At 43.2% G+C, this 13,608-nt stretch overlaps 1 protein-coding gene and 1 pseudogene across 1 annotated transcript in view; both read right to left on the bottom strand.

Moving 5' to 3' along the window:
* LOC137624319 (tyrosine-protein phosphatase 10D-like) overlaps nt 1–7,058 on the bottom strand; it is a 112,568-nt gene extending 105,510 nt beyond the window's left edge. The window contains exon 1 of the mRNA XM_068354981.1: nt 6,871–7,058. Coding sequence (XP_068211082.1) covers nt 6,871–6,930 — 60 coding nt within the window. The 5' untranslated portion in view covers nt 6,931–7,058. The remainder of the gene's footprint in view (nt 1–6,870) is intronic.
* Nucleotides 7,059–11,155: 4,097 nt separating this feature from the next.
* Nucleotides 11,156–11,274, bottom strand: LOC137625117 (5S ribosomal RNA; annotated as a pseudogene).
* Nucleotides 11,275–13,608: the final 2,334 nt, after the last annotated feature.

Raw genomic sequence — 13,608 nt, 5'->3', positions numbered from 1 at the left:
AATTCAGGGAGAAAAAACTGTGGCCAGATTCTGTAGCTGAAAGGGACTTAGAAGGGTTAGATACGCCGCAGCCTGACCGGGGACCCTTTGTGTTAGAAGAGATCATGTCTCTTGGAAAGGTCATGGAGCTGGAGGTAGATGAGTTTTGTTAATGGCCTTGTTGAGGAGCATCAAGAAGAGCTCACGACGGAGGAATTGATAGAGTTCCAGGCGATGCAACATACGTAGGTGTTGCAAGAGCTCAGTAGTGGGGAGGAGGAAGAACTGGAAGAACTCCTTTCTACGAGGGAAATTAAAGAAGTGTTGGCTAAGTGGCAGGATGTCTGATTTCGTTGAAAAGAGACACCCTGATTAATTGTCTTGGGGTCGGGCTTCAGCTCTTTTCGACAACACTTGCTTAAATCATTTCTGCAACACCTTGAAAGGAAAATAGAAACAAACCTCCTTGGATAATTTTTTTTTTTCAAGGCCTGCAACAAGTAAAAAGGAAGGCGAAGCAAAAGGAGTGAAAATAAGCAAGGAACAGTAAAAATATAGATTTAAGATTAAAATTTATTTTAGAATTAAGTGTAAGCTAATTTCATTCCCGTAAATAAAGTTTAAATGTAAGATACATATTGTAAGCAACAGTGTAAATAGCAAACGTATACCGTTCAATTCGCTCCCTCCCTTCCTCCTCCGCACACACTGCTATTAGCTGCTACCGTCTGTCTCGGAGGTAAGAACTCCATAATAAAGCCACATTTTATTGCGGGATCACAGTCCAACAATCAGTTTTGCCATTTTGTGAGTGCAGGTTGCAAATTGGAACAATTAAAAACATGTTTTTCCATTGTTATGTCATTGATTTGGGTGTTTTTAAGAGGGTGGAAATGGATTAATTTTTTTCAGTTATTTTGTAGGAAAAATTGATTTGAAATACGAGTAAATTGACATAAGAGGTCGGTCCTGGAACGCATTATGCTCTTATGTCAAGGTATTACTGTAAAGTTAATGACCTGCTTACTGGAACTAGCTTTATTTTAGCATAATTTTTTCATGTGATATGCGCCATTTAAAGTTTTGTTTCACTAGGAATGTCTGTTGTCAATGGTAGTGCTTTCATCTTGACTTTTTTTAATTAATGCTCATTGTTTTTATCAATTTATTTTCTAATATTGTTGATTCAGACTGTTATATTTGATACCTTCCTCATTCAGGATTACTGTAAGTTCCTTTAAATATGTAATTTTCTTTTTATTTCCCAAGTTTGCTTAATTTGGGCCATTTTTGATTTGTTGTCACAGCACATTATTCATCAATGTATTCCCAAATATGTGAGCAATTGGCCACTAAAGAGATGGAGATGGGGCCCTCTCACAAGACAAAAGCTTTGATCTAACATGTGGTCATGGGTGAAATTTCGTTGTTAGGGATGTGAAGTGTTTAATCTTGATACAGTCAGTGTAGAAAATACTAATATTATCACATTACTGTTTCCTTTCAACTTTTTATCTTTAATGCCATTAGGAAATCTACAGTATGTAGTCTTCTGAAAACTCAGATCTACAATATATTGCGTAATTGAAGACGTGGTGAGGAGGCACTTGAGTATCATCTGAAGCGGAGGGTGTAAAATAACACAATAATACTGCTCGAGTTTCATTGCCAACTTTGATCAGCAGATTTCAGCCATAGCATTTCAAATTTCCTTGTGAATTGCGTCCAAATTTTTTCTAGGCATTTATAGACCTTGATAATGGTACTACACTCTTCCTTATATGAGATAACATACCAAATATGTTCAGGTATGATCCTAGGAAGCATTTCCTGAACTTCACAATACAAGGAAGAGCTCTTGGATACACAATCAAATTCCAAATCTAAAATATTTCGAGCAATTATGCAATTTCACTCGACAGAGAAGGTAAGAAAATCTACCATTTTTTCAATGAGAAAAAGCAATCTTAGGTTGGGAATGGTCAACATATTATGTGATGTAACTCTCAAAATCTTGGTTGTCTTTTGAGAGCTTTAATTTAGTTCTCAATCTCTTAAAAAAAAGTTTTAAAAGAATAAACAAGTTTTCATATTTCACTTTACAAATAATGGCCTCACAATATACAACTCTTAACATTTTCATTTATACTGCACAAGAGTTCTTAATCCTCTGGCCTCTTGGGGGAAGTTGGAATGGAAGGTTCCAGCGTGCAAGAACTGGATGTACAAGTATCTAAAGAGTGATCTTTTAGGTGCAGGAGTCATCATCAGGAATAAAAGACATAGCCAGAGCAGAAAAGTCACAAAGACTTTTCTTACCAGTGTAGCAGTGGTTCATCAACAACATCTCGGGCTGGCATTGGGATCCTAGGGGTACGGGAAACATTATTAATGTTATTCATTTTTTGGGGGGGATAATAATAAAAAATGAACAAACAAAAAATGAGTTATAGGGAACTTTTTTCACTGTAACATCCTAAAAGAGACCCCACTTGCATTTCATGGAATCATTTCCTCCACTAATGACCCAAGTGAGAATGGCGAGAGTCCTATCTCAAAAGGCAGCCCACCCCTGGAATCAGAGGGCCAATTTTTGGCAATGAGATAATTATGAACGCTAGTATGGATATATTGACATTCCTTTGGTCCCAGAAATCTGGACAGTGAAAAGAGGAAGAAATACTGAACATGAATTGGAGGAGGTTGAAATAATGACAAGAAATAGAAAAAGTATTTGAGAGTTTTCAGTCAAACTGAAGAACAATTTATTCCCCAGTTCGAGAGTCCTCTTGTCTGTTATAATGCTTCAGCAAGGAAACCATATTTTGTGTTGAAGCAGAATGACTCCAATGACTCCTTTAAGGCATTCTCTTGTTAAGAGGGAGCAATGGAGTGGAGGGTTAAGGTCAGAGGTTATTATGAAAAGTCTTCCCACATTTAGCTAGCACACATGGAATTCCATAAGATACTGTAAATTCACTCCGAGTGAAGATGGCTTGGATATTACTGTTATGGTGAAACCATTATCTAAGATTCCTAAAACACAAGAAGTATAATAGATATTGAACCGTGATACTTTAAGTGTCTTGGCAAAATTATAAATATAAGGAATAAGCATAATTGTATAGGAATATTGTTAAATGATACTACAAAATGTATTTACACAGTGAACACTAGCCTCTTATTGTACAGATTGATTTTTTTTCTATCATAACCGAAGCGTGACTGGAGCGAGAGCGGAAAGCGACCGGACCGATAGTGTGAATCAGCCCTTAACCTTGTTGCATTACTTGTACAGTATAGTACTTATCCCTCTCTTTCCTTCAATTGTGCCCCACCTTCAACAGTGTGTGGCAATCAACAATACAACCATCAGGGGAGATTCATAGAAATTATTAGAATTTTAATAATAAAATTTCTTATTCTATGCTCCCCATTGACTCATGGTATAGAGAAGAGAGGGATTGTCAATTCTGAAACTGAAGACTAGATTGACTTACAGCAACCTGGGCTTTTCACCACTTACCGCTAGAGGGTCCCATTCCCTTGTTAAGGGCAAAGGAAAATTTGAAAACTTTAAAATTTTACAGGTATGTGTTGATTAAATCAGGCTTCTGGTGAAGAAGCAATATGAACAACAGGGGAGTATAGAACTAAATTTTATGACCAAAATTCTATTTCTGGGCTCAATCCCTGTGCCGCGCAGTGAAATGCTCCTTAAGCACCATTTCAAAGGAATATAACTGCTAATATTACCAGAGAAAAAATGTAAAGGAATGCTAGGTTGAACTAGCTCGCTCACCTAATGGTGTCGGTATAGACTGGGGCGAAATACCAGAGGTCTCGTACCATTTAGATTTCTCCTCTTCGAAATCCCCCAATAGTGAGGTGCCGTTCAACCTCCCCTGCCTCGCAGACCAGTACTACTAACTCAACCCACGCTTGCCCAACACTCCTTTCAAGCACCTGTTTGATATAAGTCCAAGTTTTTTATTTCGTGTGTTTCATTGGATTTATCATCAACTTTCTCTCGATGGCCGATTCCCAAGATACCCCATCGAAGTTAAGTACCTTATCCATGAGTTTTTAACGAGATTGGGCAGTGTCATCTTTGTTTTTATTATTTAGAAGTGTTTATATATGAGCGGCGTCCCCGTTCTTTCTTTCGCCTCTGCCCTTTGTCTCGTTAGTTCGTCCGTCTTTTATATTCGTTCGATCCTTTAGGAGTTTTTTCCTTATATTCATTTAGTACACCAACTTTATGCTTTCATATAGCAATATTCATTTAGTACACCGACTTTATGCTTTCATATAGCATTTATTTTATGTTATCCTATGATATCGGTGTTAGCGTTTCATCAGGAGTAGGTTATGTTGGTATGCGATATGGGATATAATAAGTCCTATACGGACGATAATAGCATGAGGTACCGTAGGGGAGGACACTCCTAATATAAGTGCTCATTCTAACAACCGTAATTAAAAGCAAGGTTACACCAAGGTGCAGATATACCGACTAATCACGTGTGATAGTCCCCGGTGGTCCCGGCCTTCCCCCTCCCCGACCGATGGCGACGGGAGGGGGGAGACGAAACCGCCCGGTATGAATGAATGAGACTAAGTCATACCCCGTTGGTATACTCAGTCCTCAATATGTCGGAACGTTGATGGAAGACTGAGGTACAAGCATACTTGACCCGTAAATCATAACCAACAACCATCGAGTGAGAGGAAGGGTGTACACTGAAGGGGGGGGGGGATGGAATAACCTCCCCAACTTGTTGGGGGGGGGTGTAATGGTACAGGGAAATCGCCAGTGCGCAGTGGTAGACAGGGCTACCAACTGGAGATCCCCTAATCATGACATGAAAATCCCAAAAATATGATCATAACGGAGTAAGCAATAAATATAATATCAATGCACAAATACATAAAAATAATTAATGAATTAAAAGCGAAATCACGTAAGTAAGGTTAGGCATGCAGAAAAAATATGGCGAGAGAGGGACTCGGGCGAGTGGTAGGGGAGGAAGCATGACGCCATCAGCAGATGGAAAGCAGGGGTACCAACCTAGTTACTGAAGCGGTAGATCGAACAGTAAAAACAACAAAATACGCGAGAGTCCCACTCGAACCAAACGTAAAACTAGGTGGAGCGTAATAAAACAAAAGGTTTTACTAATAATAAGTGAGATGGTCGAAATTAAAGCTCCTAGAACTAGCGAAACAATCTCAATGTTGACGCTATCCACCAACACGCACGAATGCAGGCATACCAACATAACCTACTCCTGATGAAACGCTAACACCGATATCATAGGATAACATAAAATAAATGCTATATGAAAGCATAAAGTCGGTGTACTAAATGAATATTGCTATATGAAAGCATAAAGTTGGTGTACTAAATGAATATAAGGAAAAAACTCCTAAAGGATCAAACGAATATAAAAGACGGACGAACTAACGAGACAAAGGGCAGAGGCGAAAGAAAGAACGGGGACGCCGCTCATATATAAACACTTCTAAATAATAAAAACAAAGATGACACTGCCCAATCTCGTTAAAAACTCATGGATAAGGTACTTAACTTCGATGGGGTATCTTGGGAATCGGCCATCGAGAGAAAGTTGATGATAAATCCAATGAAACACACGAAATAAAAAACTTGGACTTATATCAAACAGGTGCTTGAAAGGAGTGTTGGGCAAGCGTGGGTTGAGTTAGTAGTACTGGTCTGCGAGGCAGGGGAGGTTGAACGGCACCTCACTATTGGGGGATTTCGAAGAGGAGAAATCTAAATGGTACGAGACCTCTGGTATTTCGCCCCAGTCTATACCGACACCATTAGGTGAGCGAGCTAGTTCAACCTAGCATTCCTTTACATTTTTTCTCTGGTAATATTAGCAGTTATATTCCTTTGAAATGGTGCTTAAGGAGCATTTCACTGGGCGGCACAGGTCTCTCGCCCAGAAATAGATTTTTCCTTCGTCAAAATCCCTTTTTTGGCAAACAACTGTGTGTTGTCAGCTAAAACATAAAGCAAATAACAGCTTACTACAAAAAAGACAAATAAATGCCAGAAATTGACCCTGAACATTTTCATTTACTGATATGGTGAATTTCTAAAGACGAGGTTACTAACGTCATAAAATGTCTTCCAACACTAAATTCGTTTTATCCTATGGAAAGTATATGTTTACCCATAACATTCAAGACAATCATCATTATAGTAAACATATATTTAAGGTAATCCCTATAATTCTTACCTAGAGCTAAGAAAGTATAACTTTATTGAGTCTTCATTTTTACTGTCCACATAGGGAATGATTATCTAACTAGATAGTATACTTTCTAGCATTCATAAGTTTAATATTAAAAAAAAACCATATATGTACTGTATTTAATGACTTTTACAGTTCATAGCAAATTTATATACTTTTATATACTTTTCATTTACTTCTACCTCTTAATATCACAGAATGCATGCACAATGTTTATATTTTGACGTTGATTACCTCTCTCTTAACATTTTATACATTAAATCCTGGGGAGTTATTTTTGTGAAAGCGACACACACACACACACACACACACACACACACACACACACACACACACACTCTCTCTCTCTCTCTCTCTCTCTCTCTCTCTCTCTCTCTCTCTCCTTCCTTGAAGTCTCATAAATTAATAAAATTTGTTTGGTGATATCTACTGCCCACCTATCAAGTACATTCTCTTTGAATAGTGACTTTTAAAGAAAGTGCATCGAGACAATACTAGCATTAGCTTTCTCAACTTCAAAAGCCTGAATTAGTCAAAATATGAAATAAAATAAAATATTTTACGAGTAGTGAAACATCGTTAAAACTTGTATATAGTAGTAACTCACTTGTCCAGGAATACTTTCACTTGTTGCAAAGGTGGCTGATACTGTTGTTGACTGCTTCATTATGTGTTTCACATCCCCTGCTAGAGTTAGTACGGTGAAGGTGTAGTTGTGATAAGGTCGCAGACGAGTCAGACTAATAGAAGGATGGTCTGTTTGATTGCTGAGTAGGCCTTCTTCTGTCAGATACTCGACCTGTATTGTAAATAAGACAAATTTTATTAGCATGAAGGAAACTTCCATTATTTCACTTTTTTTAAACTAGCTGAATGAGATCACTGAGTTACATTTTCCTTTTGCAGACAGTTCATTTAAAGGATTTGTTCCCATTAAAGATGAAATTTTTACCAAAGCAAGGTCAATTAATAATAATAATAATAATAATAATAATAATAATAATAATAATAATAATAATAATAATAATAATGATAAAAATAATAATATAAACATTAGACAATATTGTGAATGTAGGTAGCATTCATTTCATCAAAAGTGAACATGACGTAGATGCACAAATTGGAAAAAATCATTAGTAATAGAAAAGTCACATGTTGATAGCTTCAAGTAACAAGCTATAGTATATAACATAAGTGCTCTTTGAAAACAATAGTTCTTTAATTGAGAATACAATCAATACCAACTGTGCTCATGTTGATAACAATTAACCCTTTTGAGATTCCTGGTGTTATCTAAAACTAGTGTTTAAAACTGGTTTAGCAATACAAGTAACTCTCCTTAAACGGCTCCTACTTTTAGGGGTGATGTAAGTTAAATAATTTCCTTCAATGCAACTTAATGCTCTTAGATAGGTTTTATTCACATGTGAAAAATATAGAAATATGTTGGATTCCTGCTCATGTCGGCATTTCTGGAAATGAAAAGGCAGATGCTGCAGCTAAATTGTCAATAAATTTACCAAAACAAGATATTAACTACCAGGGAATGATTATGTAACCATCATAAAAAAATTCACAGCAACAAGATGGCAAACTCGGTGGAGTAATGAATATAACCATAATATATTAAAACAAATAAAGCCAAGTGTTTTTCAATGGGAATCCTCAAATAAAATAGAAGCAGAATTGAAGGAATTTTAGCAAGGTTACATATACTGTAGGTCATACTTAATTGACTCATGGATTTTTAATGTGCACACCTCATGAAGCAGTTCTCAGGTGCAGTGATGTGACACTTTTTTTAAGCATACTGTACAACATATTTTTAGCAATTGTAAAGTTTTTTATAGAGAGATATTTATGTTTTTTGCAGAAAAAATTTTACGGACATTTTATCAGACTCGGAAAATTTTTACTTTTTTTTTTGAGAAACATAGGTTTTATAAGCCATATTTAAATTTCTATTTACCTCAGACTTTTATATAAAGATTATATTTTTATCATATAATTTCTATATATTCATTTTGAATTTTATCAGCTTTTATCTAAAAATTATGTTTATCCTATATTTTCTATACATTTACTTTATATTTTATTATTAGCATTAATATAAGTTTTTTACCTCCTGAATTTACTAGGGCCATCTCTGTAAGAGTCGAGCTTGACTCATTGGGCTGTTTAATCTCTTCCTTTTAATAATATGACAAATTCGGAGATAATTTGTATTTTTCTTAACCATACAAACCTTAGCTATTTACATTGGGTTTACCTTTTAGCGTAGCTGAAATGGCGAGCCATTAGAATTTAACGAGGGTGTATTACCCCCGCGCTAGTTAGCAGGGGGGTAGGGGAGTGGTAGCTAGCTACCCCTCCCCCCCTCACACACCGGTGAACTGCTTCACTTCACTTAGAGGTAGGACTTGTCTTGGGGGACAGGGCTGGCGGGCAAATATATGTAAATAGCTAAGGTTTGTATGGTTAGGAAAAATACAAATTATCTCCGAATTTGTCATTTGTTCTGTAACCGAAATACAAACCACGCTATTTACATTGAGTGACTTACCCCTTAGGAAGGGTGGAAAGTCCCCAGCCATACTGGCTTTGGCTTTACCCGGGGACTCAGAATCCGAGTGAGTCGCACTCGAGAAAAGGAGTCCCTGCACCTCACAAGTTCCTTGCTCCGCAAGGAAACGTGTGGCCTACATAAGCTTGTGTGTGAAGGAAGAAGTGTGACCCGTTCTAGGCAGTTGACCTGGAGTTCCAGTAGGAACTCTGGGTTAGGACGTTCCCAATACCACCTCGTCAGGGTATGGGGGACGCGACAGTATTGACTCAATACTCAGAACACAAGGAAGCATGGTTTACCTGCAGAGGTTTGAGGTAAGCTATGCAGAGACCAGGATGCTGCATCCCAGTAGAGGGGATGATGAAGAAAGAAGTAAGGGCCAGACATACTTCTTTCATTCATGCAGACTAAAACCTAATAACAAAGCCCTCAACCTTCTGCTACCTGTCCAAAAAGGAGCCTGAGGTTAGACCAGCTGTTGTGTAGCCACCACAGAGCGATAGAAACGTATCGATACTCCTGTGGGTCACGTCCTGCAGGAAGCGGGCTGCGAAGGTCATTAGACGCTTCCAGACTCCAGCTTGTAGCACCTGCGTCACAGAGTAGTATTACTCGAAGGCGAGGGACGTTGCGATGTATCCGACATCGTGCTGTAAGGCGACGTGACGGGGGAGAGTCTGGATTCAGGTCGAGATGAATGTCCTTGAGTCCGAGCTGAAGAGGTATACTGGTGACTCTCCCCCGTGTCCTTCTTGTGCTCCCAACCCGGCTGCACGTGAGGACAAGCTGCAGCTGTTCCCAAAGATAACCCCTCGATTCCTTTACTGACAAGAAGGAGAATGTTTGGGTCATCTGATACAGAATGGTGACTCGAAATCTTGAAGGAATTGGACCGAAGGGCCGGGACCTCAAGATTCTGAGTCTAGCCAACAACTCAGGAGCCAACCTGAATGTTGCTTTCCCCCATTCCTTAGAAAGGGCGGAGTCGTGCGAGACCAAGAAGATTGCTTACACACTGGCCGAGGCCAGAGTGAGCAGGAGCCCCAAGACGGAATACGATCAGAGGCCTGACGTAATGGGTCTTGAGAAGATCTCTTAAGGGACTAAAAAGTCCGAACCATGCTCCATGTTGGAGGTTTCACTCCGACTGGGGGCAGGGACATTCTCAGCTTCGCATGAGCGAGGAAAGGTCCAGCAGGAAGGAAAAAGTTTATTCCTTTCAGCCTGAAGGCCAGGGAAAGGCTGAGCGACAGGCTTCACTGCCGAGAGCAGAAAGGAGTTTCCTCCCGCCGAAAAGCAATAAGTTCGTTATTGCTGGAGAAGAGGCCTCTTCTTGAGGAGGAGGCGTAGTGTCTCCAGGCGTGAAGCCGAAGCGATGCCCCAGCTCGTGAAAGATGTTGCAGTGTGGTTGTTTGAGTAGCCTGTGCCATGGGAGAAGCTCTCCCGGGAGTTCCGTCAGGGGAAGCAGAGGGTCCGGAAACCGTTCCGCGTATAGTCCCAGTGGAGCTCTCAGGGCCATCGAAAGGTTGACAGACAACCTGGTCTTGTTGAGACCCATTCTCAACAGACAACAAAGGAGGGAAGACGTAGGCGTCGATGTTGTGCCACCATCACCGGAATGCATCTTGCCAAAGTGTCTTGGGGTCTGAGACTGGGGGAAGAACAGCGGAAGCTTGAAGTTCCAAGCAGTCGCGATCAGGTCCCCCAGGCCAGGACTTGCTGGTTACTAAAGGCCAAAGACCCCCAGGTACACTCTATCTGCGAGGCTCTGCTCAGATAGTCGGAGAGAACATTCCTCTGCCCGGATTGAGCGAGCCGATAGTGGTATTGAGAGGATCTCAAATCATCTCAGTATCTCTACTGCAAGATGCGAAAGTATGAAAATGCGTCCCTTGCTGGTTGGAATACGCCAGTACCATGAAGTCGTTGCGCACGGAGCGACTCGGCAGGAGCTGTAGGATCTGTAGAGGGGCCAGACTACGGCCCCTAAGTCTGCCTGAATGATGGAGAGGTATCCTTCAGGTCCGGACCATAAGCCTGAACCAGAACATCCACCCCCCCCCCCCTTTCTTTGACGAGTCCGAGAACAGCATAAAAAATGTGGGGAAAGGATGAGAATATTCACTCCCATCAAGAGGTTCCATAGGTCAACACCCATTGCAGGTCTAAACGTTCCGCGACCGTTCGGGACTTTAGACGGGTCAATGAGGAAAGGAGAACTAGGAAACGTTCCAAGGTAGGGCTGAAAGCTATGCTTGACTGAGAACAGGTACTGCGAGTCTCCTCAGCCTTGCCACAGTCAACTGAAGGGAAGGCTCGGAGGAGGAGGCAACAGCATCTGGCGTCCCCAGGCGGTCACCCATCCAAGTACCGACTAGACCCGACGTTGCTTAACCTCGCTGGACGGACGAGAAGAGGGGTTTCCAACGTGGTAAGGCCGTTGACTCAATATCATGGCTAGATACTCCAGATGTTGAGGCAGAAGTAGAGAAGGCTCCTGGCAAATTACCATGATCCCTCACTCATGGTAAGGATCCGGAAGCTTGTCTCGGCGTTGAAGAAGGTCGAACCCGAGCCTACCGGAGTTGACCAGACCTCCAAAAGGCGAAGGAGGCGGAACCCTGCTCCTGAGCGGCCATGAGGAAAGCAGGGAGAGTTCTCTGGGGAAAAACCTGCGATGCCGCGGCGGGGTCGCCACACCGCATCTTAAGTCTAGGCTGAATTCCAAGAGCTTCCTGGAAAATGGATGGAATGGAAACTGAAAGTACCCGTCCTTCCGATCCAGGGCCTAAGGAGTCCTGCCGCCTCGTTACCAGCCAGATCGATTCTGCTGTTCCACGCTGGACGAAGTTTGTTCGACAAACTTGATCAGAGCTGAGAGGTCGACTACGGAATTCCCATCTCAGATGCTTTCCTACGAGAAAGGATCAACTGAAGAAGCCGGGGGGGTGAAGCCGTCGACGACCCTATGGAGGACCTACTCCTAAGGCATGGATCATTCTGCCCAAACGGGCAAAACTCTTGCTGACCCCATGGCATAGAGGTTCAGTGACACTGAATTCGCTGACAGAGACGGCAGGCGCAATATCCTTGGCTGATCACGGAGATCGTGCAGGAATCGGCATCCGGAAGCTGTTATCCGGATGAGTAACCTTAGGCATCCTCCCAGCGTGAGACCTGCAAGAGGGGGTTGCCAATCCTAGAGTTCGTCAACTCTGTCGCTCCCTCTAGGATTATGCCCCCCTGGGAGAGCCTCCCGTGCTACCTGTTCCTAACAGGAGGGTACTGCTATTGGACACCTTGTCTTAGCTGCCGTAGCCGGTCCAATAACTTAGGCCGACGAGGCTGAGAGAAAGAGGCGCTGGAGGCCTGGAGGGTCTGGAAGAAAGCACCTTGGAGGAGTGAAAACGGAAGTCGACTTCCTCCGCACAACCGCTGTCCATGTCTCTGTCCTTGGGCACAAACAAGCTCTTCCCAAGGATGGAAGAGTGTCTGAGCTTGTCGACATCCACGGATGAGACACCCGAGAGGAAGCCCTCGGTCATTGCGTCTAAATGATCCAACATCGAGCTTGCCCGTAAGTTCGAAACTTGGCGATGAAACACCAAGGTGCTTGAGCCCGAGAGGAGGAAAGTACCCATGATCTTCCTGGAGCTTCCTTGTACAAAACCTCGGGTCGCAACCGAGGAGGGAAAGGACCTGGTAAGCCCCTTTCATGAGATAGAGAAGAGGAAGGGGTAAACCAGTCACCCCTTGGCTGATGGAGAAATCTCGAACGGAAAGCTCCCTGGCAAAACCCTTCCAGGGAATGACGAGGAAGGGCTAACCCAGGTTCTGGAAAGAAGAATGTTGCTCAGACCTCCCTGAAGATTCTTCCTGCTCTTGCATGTGCCATGCTCTGCGTTTACGGGGTGAGGACCGTGTTCTGGAAATACGCTCCAGAAGACTCGCCAGGCTGGCCATGTTGCGAAACCCCGACTGGAATCGCGGTCGCAATCGCCCTGGCGCTCGCGCGATGGTAAATCAATGGTTTGCGCGTGGCCGAACGTGGAAGCGCCCATGCGCGGGCACGCAGGAGCGCAAACGAAAGTGCGCGAAGGAGCGCAGAAGGAGGGCTAGCGTGGTAGGGCGAGAGCTGGTGGTCGGCGAGCGATGACCCGTAGGCGAGCAATGGATACTGCAGGAATCAAGCCGACGTTCGCGCGATGGAACACCGTCGGTCCGCGCAACGGAACACCGTCAGTCCGCGCGATGGAACACCGTTGGCTCGCGCGCGGGCGAACATTGGAGCGCATGAGCGTAGGCGCGCAGGCACGTGGGCGTGTGGACGCGCAGGCGCGCGGGTGAGCGCAGGCGGTCGGGAGACCGATGGCGCGTAGGCGGGCGATGGCGCGTTGACGAGCGATGGCGCGTTCTGGCGAGTGATGGCCCGAAGGTGAGTGAAGGCGCGTTGGCAAGCGATGGCGCGTCGGCAAGCGATGGCGCGTCGGCAAGCGATGGCGCGTCGGCAAGCGATGGCGCGACGGCGAGCGGTGGTGCATTAACAAAACGCTAGCGCGCAGGCGAAGAATCGCGCGGGGGCGTAGGCGATCGCTAACGCGTAAGAGACTAGGGATGGTTAGCGCGCGCTAACAGACGGCGCGCAGGTGCATCAGGAAGGTGAGCGCTGAAGCAAGCTGTTAATCAGGCGATCCTGGACGGTCAGAAAAACCGTTGGCGCCCATTGGTGCGTGGCAGAAAAGGGCGCGCAGATGTGCGCTGGCGATTGAAGAAATCTGG

The sequence above is a fragment of the Palaemon carinicauda genome, chromosome 31 (assembly GCF_036898095.1).
Source record: "Palaemon carinicauda isolate YSFRI2023 chromosome 31, ASM3689809v2, whole genome shotgun sequence".
Lineage (NCBI taxonomy): Eukaryota > Metazoa > Arthropoda > Malacostraca > Decapoda > Palaemonidae > Palaemon > Palaemon carinicauda.
The sequence above is the reverse complement of the archived record's forward strand: the minus strand, read 5'-3'. Positions and strand labels throughout refer to the sequence as shown.